The 13,147-nt window shown below is 37.5% G+C and overlaps 1 protein-coding gene across 1 annotated transcript in view; it reads right to left on the reverse strand.

Moving 5' to 3' along the window:
- pch2 (pachytene checkpoint 2 protein) overlaps positions 1–13,147 on the reverse strand; it is a 45,834-nt gene that overhangs the window by 7,601 nt on the left and 25,086 nt on the right. Inside the window, exon 6 of the mRNA XM_083138780.1 lies at positions 4,268–4,421. Within this exon, the coding sequence (XP_082994906.1) occupies positions 4,268–4,421 (154 nt within the window). The remainder of the gene's footprint in view (positions 1–4,267; positions 4,422–13,147) is intronic.

A 13,147-nucleotide genomic window follows, 5' to 3' on the forward strand; every position in this document is an offset into this window, starting at 1 on the left:
AATGTGTGTGTGTGTGGGGGTGTAGCAACATTCGTAAATCTCATTTCATTGGTGATGTGGCTTACGAAGCTTCGACTTCCCTTTTTTAAGTAGTGAAAATCTATTGCAGTTGGCAACACTGCAGAACGGTGTTGGCCGGGTGCAGTTTCTACTCGAAGCAACTACGTCATGCAGAGGGAGGGGCCTGCAGTTGATGGAAAAAACGAACTGAGACCTACTAGGTATCGTAAGACTGCGGGTACCCGGCGGGTCTACAATGCCTGCCAGGAACGATCTGGGCAGGTGGGCATACAAGCTGCTCAAGCGAGGATGTTGCGCAGGTTGCATGGCATTTCAGGAGAGATGTCTCGCGAACGGGTCTGCTCCAGGTCTTGTGCAAGCCTCTGATCCTATAAATGTTTCATTAGTCATAGAAAAAGTTTTAAAGAGGAAATTAGCAAAACCACTTATAAAAGTTTAAAGGCCGTGTGCCACAATTTTTCACTTTGTAATGTAATGTTCTTCTCTTGGTCCACATAGCAACATGTGACTCATTCAATAGGAATGATGTCATTCACTGTTGATCGGAATAGCAACAGCTTTACAACTTACAACTAAGAAAGCCATTTCTTAAACCTGGATTGTACTGTGCATTATATACGAGATATATTTGGTTGTCACTTTTCCCTATCAAAAACTAGGGTGTGCACTATACATACGTAAATACGGTATTCGATTATTTGCGAACTTGCTAAAAAGACCACGTCAGGAAATTTAGACATGTAAGTTATGCTAGCAAAGCATTTAAAATTCACAAAACAAGAAGGGAGGAGAAAAATAAGCCTCAGCAATGAAGAAAAATGGAACAAAAACATTAAGAAATACTGAAAATTGACTTAAATGCCAAAAAAGGCTGAAAAACATAAAATAAAAGTAATGTTTTCTGCTTCTAGCTGAAGAGAAACTGACTGATATCATGATTAGCATTGCTTTGAAGCTTCAGAAAAGAATATGATTTTTCAAATTCCGAGCCCTAGTCATCACATTCCTTGTTTGATCAAATACATTCTATTGGATTATGACAACACACCAACTTGGGTATTTTTAGATTAAAATTGATAAAAGTTCCTATTGCTTTATTAAAGCAAAGAATAAAAGAACTGCTTAGAGTGAATGCTAATAATAATGAAGGATATGTTAATGAAAATTTGTTTCAAAATAATTGCCAATTTTTCACATCTAACATGCCTAAATTGAGTGGAAAGTTAGTGCTTTGAAATACCATAAATATCACCTCTGAATTGCATACCTTAGTGCCAGAAAAAAACCTTGAACAAATGGAAACATTCTTGGAATTCTAAACCAAATTAATTATTGCGAACAGTCTAAAACAAAATTTTTCAACTTAATTCCTAAACTCCATACTTAATAAACATTGGTAAGCATTGGATTTGAACCCGCGACCCTTCATTCCTTGGAAAAAAGAGAGCTGCGACGCGAGCTCTACAACATTACTGGAAGCAAACGTCTTGATTTTCATTGAAGACTGCGCAAACTGCCTCTTTTCTATGTGACGAACACATTTTCGCTGCAAATTGTGAGAATTTTTACTTTTCGCTCCTTGCGGAATACTTTGCAAGGTGTTGTTATATTTATTTTGAATAAACTAATTGTAATTATGTTCCTTTCTGTTCAAACTTGACGGTGATTTCCTCCAGGTGAACAATTAGCGAGTGCAGTGTTTCCAACCTCACAACAGTTTCTCTGATTCCAATTTTATCATGTCGAATCACAAGTATTATCCAAAATTATTCGTCACACTTAAGTTTTTCGTTTTGTTCTCTATTGACTTCATGTTTTAAACAAGAATGTAAATCTTTCACCACAGTGTTTGTCACCTAGTAGAGGGGTCTGTAGTACAGTTGGTTACTCTCTGGTGCTCAAGAGCTATGTTGGCAAATTAACGATTTCTGGACTTAGGAATCTTTCAAGGCAGTCAGATGTTGACTTAATACAAAGAAGGCATATACGTTAACATTAAATTGTTGAAGAGAACATTGTGTACATCATAAATATAGTAAAACTTCTCCAAACGGACATTTTTAAATCCCCCGGCAGAAATACATGGGGTTTAATGGCAATATTACTTCTCAATAACGGGCATTCTTAATAACAGATGCAGACACTGAAAACTACCTCCCCAATGCAAATAAAACTTCTTAATAACGGACAGCCTGAAAGAAAATTGTCACGATTCCTGGAATTCGACACAACAATGGCCAGTATTTCCAAATAGCATGCATTGTTTCATGTTACACCGAACATATTTCTTTTTAAAAGTGCAGACAGTAGACAGTATTCTTTGTGGTTATCTTAGAAGGGTGTGTCACTTCTGCTACGATGTCGCAGAAATGCAAATGACTGACTTTAAAGGAAAAAGTTGAAGTCGTCAACGTCTACGAGATAGAGAAACTTAGTGTTCGAGACATGGCCGTGGGGTTTGCTGTAGGAAAAACACAGATCAGTGAAAATTGTAATGTATGTAGGGATACTTTATTAAATTTAAATTCACTGTATGCAGTACAGTATTTTGTTCCTTAATGTAAGAAGAAGAAAAACATTATGTTCGTAAAGTACGTACTGTAACATGCTTATTCTATTGTGTAACATACTACACTTTTTTCTGAATAGCGGACACTTCTTAATAACGGACATTTATTTTTCCCCCAGGCCTGTTAGTTATTGAGAAGTTTTACTGTACCATATGCATACAACACTCAATACGTTTTCTGGATTATATGGGGAGTTTCTCAGATTTGACACCTGCCTTTGAATGACACATACTTGCAAACAGAAAATAGAATAAAACAGTGTAGATTCTAAATGTTTTGTAATATCAATCTTCGGCACCTGTAAATAATCCAAATGGCACATAGCTTTGTGCAGCCATTGTATGTTAATATATTATTTTTTAGCTCTACAGGAATGTCATTTTGGGAAACTTATCACTTGCTACATTTTTGTAATCAATTTAGTTGTAAAAACTCTTCACTTAGTGAAAATAATTGTATCATGCTGCAATGCAAAATTTAGGCAACCAAACGACAAAATAAATTCTCTAAAGACACTAAAAGGGTGGGACCAACACCAGAAAAGATTGGCAGTGAACAGCTTCATTGAAAATTCATTTTCTGGCATTTAAATTCTTTGTGTTGTTGGATAAAGTGTTTTAATAACCTCTTGACAAGAATTCGAACTTAGGACCTCTGGATTCGTAGCGTGTCATGCTTGCTTAATCCACCCTGCCATCATGTAGTTATATTCAGTGCCATAAAATGCATGCTAGTACAGTGAATACTAGTACTGCTAGTATGCAATACTGTTATATATAGAGGCATGCAGATTTCGTTTTTGACGAAAACACAAAATGTGAAATAACACATTGTAATTGTAATAAATATGGATAAACTAGTACTCACTTTTATCTGCGAAGCTGTTTTTTTTTATTATTATTATTAATTTCAGTGGCCACTGCCACTTGCTGTCAGCAAGTTCCAACAAGGATGTTGGCAGTGGCCACTGAAATTAATCGAAAAAGAAAAAACAGCTTCGCGGATAAAAGTGAGTACTAGTTTATCCGTATTTATATACTACCGTGTCTCTCTCTTCCCAATTATGAGTAATTGTAATGTTAATTGCTGATGTTTCTGAAAGGTGAGGTGCATTCTCCTACCCTGTTTTGTCACGAAATGATGCTAAATGAACTACAAAATGTGAAATAACTCTCAAACACTAAATTTAGCATTTATTGACTGACCCAACACTTTCTAAAGTTTGAATTATTAATTTAGTTATGCAATTTACGGAAAATTGATTAGTAATTCTGCTGTAAATATTTGAGAAGCAAAAATGGACTCCTATATAGAGGAATAAACTTAATACTCTGGTAACTACATAAATGTGTTTTTAGAAGAAATATGTTTACTTGGTGTAATAAGTGCAGCTTTTGAATCAAATTCAGGATTATATTCACAATTTTATAACCAAAATGTCATTATAAATACCACTCTTGATCCGATTTTTCACCGCTATTATACCAAAATTATATTTTATTTACTGTTTTTGAACCCAAAATTGACTCTCTATTTGTACAGAAATTTTGCTTTCATATCTACCAAAAATATGTGCCTCTAAGGATCATTTATAGATGACCCCCACAATGTTGAAAGATGTTTCTGTATACGGCCATCGCCCGTATATCAGATACAGAAGGAAACTAACTACTTACCCTCATAAGTTCACATATACAGGAATAGTATATTTTGTATATTGCACATACTGAAGGTGGTCCAATATATTGCTTTATATCTGCTCTATCAACAAATGCTACATCAATTGCATCTGTTAAATTTGAAGTTGTAAGAATCAGAACATTTGGATACCTGAAATAAATGAAAAAATTGCTTACAGTACTTCTATCTCAACCATGACTCTACATAAAACACAAAAATGAATAGTGCTTTATGAAACACTCATATATTTCAAACTGCAATATAAAAGAGTTAAAATTTAACAGTGGCAACTATTAACTCTGATAAGCTTACTTTTCATTTTTCCGCGTAAATTTTTCTCGCGATCGATTTCACCACCCATCTGGTGGGCTTCGTCAGGTGTGTACTGAAAAGTAAGCTTATCAGAGTTAATTACCTATCTGCACGTAACCGCCAAACAGATATCTTTAGATACAAAGTGGCAACTATTTATTCCTAATTGATACAAAAGTGATACCTCAGTGAAACTTTTACAGCCATTCGATGTAGTCGCCAGCATTGTGTACAACCCTTGCCAGCGATGTGGAAGTCGTGGTATTTCTGTAGCAGTACCTGTTCTGTTGATGGTTCGAATGGAGTGGTCTATTGCCTGAAGAATCTCTGGAACAGTTCGGAAGCTTCATCTTAGGGAACAAATCAGTCACAGAGGCTGGTAGAGCACCTGCCAGAGCCCCACCGAGGTAACAAATGAACTATAGGTGGCACGCTACATGTGCCCGAGGATTGTCCTGCAAAATGAGGGAGGATTCAGCAGAAAGCGTCCCCCTTATTTTGCAATGCAGGTTACGTTAAAAAAATTAACAGTAATACTGCACTTTAACGGTCTGTCCTGCGGGTATGGCTAGAATCACCAGAACTTTCACATTAGTGGGGATCTGACTACACAACTTTAGACCGTCAATACCAACGATACTCTATTCCTCTCGTCACTGGGCATGCATCTAGTGTTGGAAAGAAAAGTCCATTTACTGGGAGGTAGCTTAGGTATCAAACTAACATGTGATATAAGTGAGAAGCACCAGTTCCGTTTCATGGCATATATACCGCAGTGTTGCCACTATTAAATTTCCAACCCACGTATGTAGTGAAATAAAAACAAAAACCACAAGTGGATGCATACTTTAAAAGAATGTAAACAAAATATTGAGAAAGAAGACCGATAAAAATAAATACTGTTAACATTCAACATTAAAAATGGAATTCCATGTTGATTAGACAAATACCCCCACACCCCCTATACGCCTTCATGGCATGGTGCTATGCACAGGTGAGCACTTTACTTTTTTTTTTTTTTTTTTTTTTTTTTTAGACAAATTATTCCTCAGATCATCAAAATAGCCATCTATTTCTGAATAACAAGGCCACATTATTTTGACAACTCTTACTTTTTAAATATACAGTACTGTATTTACTCATCTACAGGGTGGCTCAAAAAGTCACTTAACACCCTCGGTACAAGGTCACTGCAGCGTGCAACGTGGAAATGGTGATGACCAATCGTTGCTAGGCCAAGGGGGAACCACATTGACACCTTGAATTCAACTTCAGAATTTTAAATGGGAAGGGGGTGATATTATATATCAAATCAGGCTAGAATTCCACGAGAAATGCAATGGTGAAGGTTTTTTTAATGTATCTTTAACCAGTAAAAAGTTATGGCTGAATTCTTGTACCAATGTGCTCCTTTTCGAAGTGTTAGAAAAATGCCTTAAAATTTGTTTAGCGCATCGGTAATGCACCGAGATTAAAGTGATGTCTAGGGAGAGAAGTTTGCATGCCATTGCACACGATTTTCATTGGATACATCCACGAAGACCTGCGCATTATGAATGGTTGTCGCGAACAATTTACAGTGTGACGCTTCCATTGAATTAAAAGTCCTTCACAGTGACAAGGCCCTTGTTTATGTTCATAAGGAAGTTCATAAACAGAATATTCGATGCTTCTATCTGATAACCCATTTTCGACAGATCAAAGCTGAATGGTTAGTCCTGGTAAGTTAATGGTGTGGTGTGCAGTGTGGAACACGATTGGTTAGTCAATTTTTCATCAATGGAACCTTAAATGCTTAGGGCTACTTGGGTTTGTTAAATAAACAGGTTTTTTCATCCTTGCTTATGGAAGAAGGTCCTTTTTACAGAGTTTCTTTTCAATAGGGAGGAACACTATGGGAACGTTGTGAAGCAGTTTCTGTCCAAAGTAGTTATCAGATGACAAGGGTCGCATATTCTGTTTATGAACTTCCTTATGAACATAAACAAGAGCTTGTCACTGTGAAGGACCTTTAATTCAATGGAAGCGTCACACTGTAAATTGTTCGCGACAACCATTCATAATGCCCAGCTCTTCGTGGATGTATCCGATTAAAATCGTGTGCAATGGCATGCAAACTTCTCTCTCCGTAGACATCACTTTGATCTCGATGCTTTACCGATGCGCTAAACAAATTTTAAGGCATTTTTCTAACACTTCGAAAAGTAGCAAGTTGGTACAAGAATTCAGTCATAACTTTTTACTGGTTAAAGATACATCAAAAAAATCTTCACCATTGCATTTCTCATGGAATTCTAGCCTGATTTGATATATCATATCACCCCTTTCCAATTTCAAATTCTGAAGTTGAATTCAAGATGGCCGTCGACCATGCGGGTGGCGTTAATGTGGTTCCCCCTTGGCCTGATAACGATTGGTCATCACCATTTCCATGTTGCATGCTGCAGTGGCCTTGTACCGGGGGTGTTAAGTGACTTTTTGAGCCACCCTGTATAATGCACACTTTTTCCAAAATTTTTGCTCCCAAGACCCAGAATAATTCGGACAGCTAACATGAAACTATGCATTTTCACTATGTCACTGCATATAACACATACATATCAACAGGTGCAAATACAAATTACCAGGTTGGATTTCTTTAGTAATAATAATTAAAAAAAAAAAAAATGACCATTTCCCATGACTGTTCACTTTGTAATGGAACGTTCTGCAGTGCAGTTCTGGCAGAATTCGAGCATGCACCTCCCGTGTCAGTGGTATTTGTCAGGAGAGAAATAATAGCGCAAGTTCAAGAAAAGAAGTGGAAGACCTGAGTACTGAGATGTGGAGATCAGAGAAAATGCAACTTTTTGAAGTCCCAATTGCAATACAAAAATGGTAAGTTAACTATTTTCAACAGAGTTTGAGTGATTAAGGGGGAGAGGGACAATTTCTCCTAGGTCCTTCTTTTCGGCAGCTGCCGATCACTGTTGCCAGCTTCGCTCTTTTGGAGCCAGATCTGGCTCTTTCGTGCACTCGTTTGACTGTGAACTATGGCACCCGCTTCCTGCTCACTATGATGCCATCACTGGCTCCAGCTTACATAGACAACTTCTGTCATAAGTATACATTTTACACGTGACGTGATATTGTTATATTGGCTACGTCGCCACACACCCTCTTACATCCCCAGCTACTTTTCTTTATAGGCATTGGGCGAAATGAAGAGGACGTAATATTGTTATCCGGGAATACTTTATTTTTGATTTCATGACCATCGGTGGATTATTGAGATGGGTGATGCCGCCAAATATAGATGGTGAAAACTAAGAATAAATTGCCCTCACTAACGGTAATAACAGCGGCACCTCACCCACAATCCCACTCATTTGACACCTAAAATTACCCCAGGAGGCACTTTATCCAGTTTCGTAAATCTAGCTCCTTGAAAGTTTTTACTCCATTTATGGTGAAATTTAGCTCTTTTATGTGCATCAGGTTTGGCAACACTGCCAGGATGGCCATAGGAGGCAAAGATAAATACATTGCTCTTATGGAAGTATTATTTTATTTGTTCTCTTGAGAATATCAAATGTCCGATGGCATAGAAAAATATATCAACGAAAAAAGGACAGACTGAAGTAGTAATTGGCAGGCGGAAAAGTCGAAAACTTACATTTGATTAGCCGTAACTGTAAGTTGAAGTTGATTCCCCTTAAGGAATACATGGGTTTTTGAAAATTCTTATTCATCATATTTTTCAAACATCGTATCTAGCTTAATAATCAACTTTAAAGAATACTTTCACTTGCAACATGTGGAGAAATTCATACTCTATTGAAAACCAGCTTTCTTCCTCAGTAGCATTGCCCATTCAGACGATATTGAAAAAAAATGCACAATTGGTGCGAAATTGTCCCTCATCCTCTTAATGGCTGAAATCCATCCGAGACTTCTGAAATACCTTGTACTGTATCTCCCTTTCAGTTGCAGGGTCTTCTAAAAGTCTTTCCCACATTTAAATTCAATCAGGGTGGCTACAGACAAGCAGAAATGAAATTCCCTGACTTTTCCAGGTTTTCCAGTACAAAATTTAGATTTTTCCCTGACAATTAAAAAACTAAATTCATGTTTTTGCAAATGGAAATAGGAATGTCATACAGATCCAGGTATATTAAATAGTTGTATTAGCTTCCACGAAATTGACATCATTTCTCTATGATTTGCATTCAAACTGCAAAATAGTGAATTTGGAAAATTACTATTATTCACAAGCTAGGGAGCCAGTTTTTCAATACAATATTTGATTATTTTTAAAGTTACGACTAAATGAGGTTAGAGTGAAGTGAATGATGAAAAAATAAATTTTGTAATTTTTTAATCTGTAGCCTTTCTCATTATTATATGTTGATATTTCCACCAAGGCTTGGAACCCTCTGCTTGCAAGAACCATGAGTGCAGACTCATATTTCAATGCACAAACCTACTTCTCTTTTCTATGTAAAGTAAACGACTTAACCCTTGCACACAAGTGAAACAATTGAATCATACAAAACAAAGTGTCATATTTCCTTACATTATCAATGGGACTTCTCTTTTAGTACAAACATTCACAGTATATCTAAGTGAAGTACCGTGAAACTGCCAACATGCAGTTATAATAATATTACTGGCGAAAAGGGTATATATGTATTAAAAATTAAACGCAAGCAATTTATGAAAGGGGAATCTACTGCATTGTAAAGGTGCCTGATTTAGCTAATCAAATATTAAAACAGGAACACGCTGTTGTAACAGCTTCCGAAAGTTTATGTACGAGGGGCATCCAGAAAATAGTTCAAATGTCACCTGTACGCAGCGCTAGCGGTCGGAGCACAACATGCATATGAAGGCAGGAAGAAGTGTCATGTGGCTGTAATCTGGTGCAGTAAAACGCAGCCGTTTTAGGACAGTTCTAGGTTAAAGATGGCAGCTCTCATACAGTCTTCCAACGACTGGAAGATACGTGTGAAAATCAAATTTTTGCATGCTCAGAATCCGGCATAGAGCCACCAGCAATCATGTAAGGTGTACACACAAGACATCAGAGCGATAGTATGATCAGACGAATGCCAATCCAATGTGCACAACCCCATACAGCTGAGTACAGGCAGGCTCTTCTACATCATTTGAAGTGAGAGATCTTGGACCACTTCCTGTACAGAATATAAAAAAGGAAAGTTAAAAATTGTACTTACGTATGTGAGTATAGTGCTCTTATTGTAGAACGACGTTTCAGAGATTGACTATCTCTTTCCTCAGGTTCGTATAAAAAACTAAGTACTTGGCATAGTACTGCGTCAAAAATGTAAAAAGAGGATTGTGGTTAAGGGTTGGTTAGGGTACATTTAAAATATTAAGTTTTTGCTATTGGAAGTACGTAAAAACCAAGTCGTTCCCTAAAAAAACTGTACTGTAACAGGTAAAAAAGTTAAAAATCTAAAAAACCTGCATAAATCACAATGCTACCTGCAGGTTTGGCCTTTCCTACCCAACTGTGCTTATGTATCCACATGACGGTCAATTCTCCACGAATGTTTCCCCTCCCCTTAATTTTCTCGTTTCCCCTAATTACGTCACAAATCCAACGTGAATTCACGTTCCTCTCTTGCAGCTTGCATAACTTCCGGAGTGACGTGGAAACCGATATTGGGTTCAATCTTCCAGGCTTTGTCCCATTTTTTGAGGAAATTGATCCACCCTTCTTCCAAGTTTCCTTCGTCCCTATTAAGATTATTCTTCCCCCCCCTACAAATACTCGCTGTGTCATACACATTTCTTCCTAATTTCCTCCCCTCTTTTCTGATTATCTCTTTTTTTGTGATTCTATGCCCACTCTCCAAAATGTGTTCTGAGAGACCCGTTTTGGGTACTTTTTCCCTCATGTCCTTTTCATGCTCGCTCCATCTTTTACCCATATTTCGGCCCGTCTGTCCTATGTACTCCTTCCCGCATTGGCATTCTATTCGATAAACCCCTTTCTGTTTTTCCGGTATTTCCCTAGTTGTCTTTCCTTTCTTATAATCGGTGAAGTATTTTTCTACATTCTTTGGTGCTTTCATCCCGCAAACGATTCCAAAATCTCTCGTTATTTTTCCGATACTGATTGATGGTAAGGGATGCCAACGTACTTTACCCTCCTATTTTCGATTTTTTCCCCTTCTTTCCTAATAATTTTCCGTGCTCTCTCCGCTATCTTATCCATTTCTCTATTTGTGTATCCGTTATTTAATCCTGTTTTTCTTATCCACCGGATTTCGTTGTCTTTTTCTTTTCCATTATTGCATAGTCTACCGGCCCTAATAAAAAAGTTAAGGAATACGTTTTTCTTTGTTATTTCGGGGTGTGCCGATTCCTTGTTAATATATAAGTTCCCCGATAGGGGTTTATGATGTACTCCTGTTCTAATCCTATTCCCTTCTTTCAAAATACTAAGATCCAGGAAATTGATTTTTCCATCGCTTAAGTTTTCCCTAGTGAAGTTTATTCTTTTGTCTTGTTTTTCAAATTCTTCAAAAACCTTGTTCAGTGCTACCCCCTTTCCTATAATCAAGATATCATCAACGTATCTCCCATAATATTTAATACCCATTCCTGTTTTTTCCAAAGCTGCCTTCTCAATGAAGTGCATAAAAATGCTCGCTACTATACCAGAAATGGGGTTTCCCATCGCCAAGCCTTCTTTTTGTCTATAAATACTGTCATTGACATAGAAAAAGTTATATTCCGTTACAAGGTTATACCATCGTACATATTCCCAAGCAGTTAGGATGTCTATTCCTTTTTCTAACAGCCACCTTAGTAAACAATCTCCCGCCCGCCCCCTCGGTACACTTGGGTATAAGTTAACAACATCAAAACTACTTATTGTATCCTCGTCATCGATTTCCAGATTTTCTATACATTCTTTAACTTCTACGGCATTCCTAACGCTATATTGAGTGTTCTCATTTACCTTCCTTATTCTTTTTACCAGCATTTTTGCTAGCCCATATCCCGGATGTTCGTATGTTGGTATAATAGGCCTAAGTGGTATGCCTTGTTTGTGTGTCTTAGGTATTCCAAAAGCAATTGGTATGTTGCCAACTTTAATTTCCTTAATAAGGATTTTCTTTTCGCTTGTGCCCAATGTAATGCTTGTCTCTACCCCTTTTTTGATCTCTCTTCTAATCTTATTAATAGGGTCTTTCTCTATTTTCTCAAAATCGTTACCTTTAAAGCTATCTTCTAATTTTTGGTGATATTCCTCTCTGTCCATGATAACCATCTTGTTTTCTTTATCAGACCTAATTAGAAATACGTTATTCGCCTTCACCCATTTTCTTACATTTTTTAAATCGCGTCTTAGGTTTTCGTTTATTTTCTCTTTCCGTGTTCTATCTTCCCCTTTCATGTTCGTTTCCTTTTTAAACCCCTTTCCTGTACAGACCTGGCCTTACATGTACCCACTTTAATATACAGCGTGTCCATAAATATACTGTCATACTTTAAAGTGGTATTACGTCGCTTTGGATAATCGTATTTAAATGAAATTGGTGACATTTGAAAGAAAAACTCAAATATTTTATTTTACAACTCATAGACATTGAATGTGGCCCCCCACGAGTGGCCCTGCAGACATCAAGGCGATATTCCCATTCATGCCACACACGCTCCAACATATCCACAGGGATGGACTGGATTGCAGAAGTGATGCGAATTTGCAGGTTTTAAGCAATGGGGATACATAGACACAATCTTTTATGTAACCCCATAAAAAGAAGTCACAGACCGTCAAGTCAGATGACCTCGGCGGCCAATTGTAGAAGACATTATCATCATTTCCAGCACGTCCAATCCATCTTCCTGGAAGCCGCTCATTCAGATGTTTCCGAACATGTAAATAAATGCCAGTGAGGAGGTGCTCCATCTTGTTGAAAAATAAATTAATTGCCTTCATTTTCTTCCAATTGTGGAAATAACCATTCAGTGAGCATGACAAGATAAGCTGGACCTTTCACAGTGGCCTACGAAAGAAAAATGGGCCATAGACTTGACGTTTCGATATGGCACAAAAGACATTCACTTTAGGGGAGTCTCTTTCAACTTCCAAAATTGCATGTGGATTCTCACTCCCCCAAATCCTTACATTATGTCTGTTCACTTTTCCACCAACGTGGAATGTTGCCTCATCACTGAAAATTATTTTTCCTGACAGATTTACGTTATCCTCCATTAGTAACATAAAATGTTCAGAGAAATCTAACCGTTTTACAGGGTCATCAGGTTTCAACTCGTGCACTAATTTCAGTTTGTAGGGGTGAAACTTCAGTCTCGTACGCAGGATCTTAGATACGGTGGATTTAGGGATGTTTAACTGCTGACTAGCTCTACGTACAGACTTCTTATGACTACAAACAAATGCCTCCCGCACTTGTTCCACAATTCCCGCATTGACAGATTGTCTCCCCGAATGGCCTTTCCTTTGATGACATATGCAGCCACGATCCCCAAAATCCCGGTACCACTTCAAAATTGACGTGTGTGAAGGAGCCTGATTTTGAAAC

The sequence above is a fragment of the Lepisma saccharinum genome, chromosome 17 (genome assembly GCF_977018435.1).
Source record: "Lepisma saccharinum chromosome 17, izLepSacc3.1, whole genome shotgun sequence".
In the NCBI taxonomy this organism is placed as follows: domain Eukaryota; kingdom Metazoa; phylum Arthropoda; class Insecta; order Zygentoma; family Lepismatidae; genus Lepisma; species Lepisma saccharinum.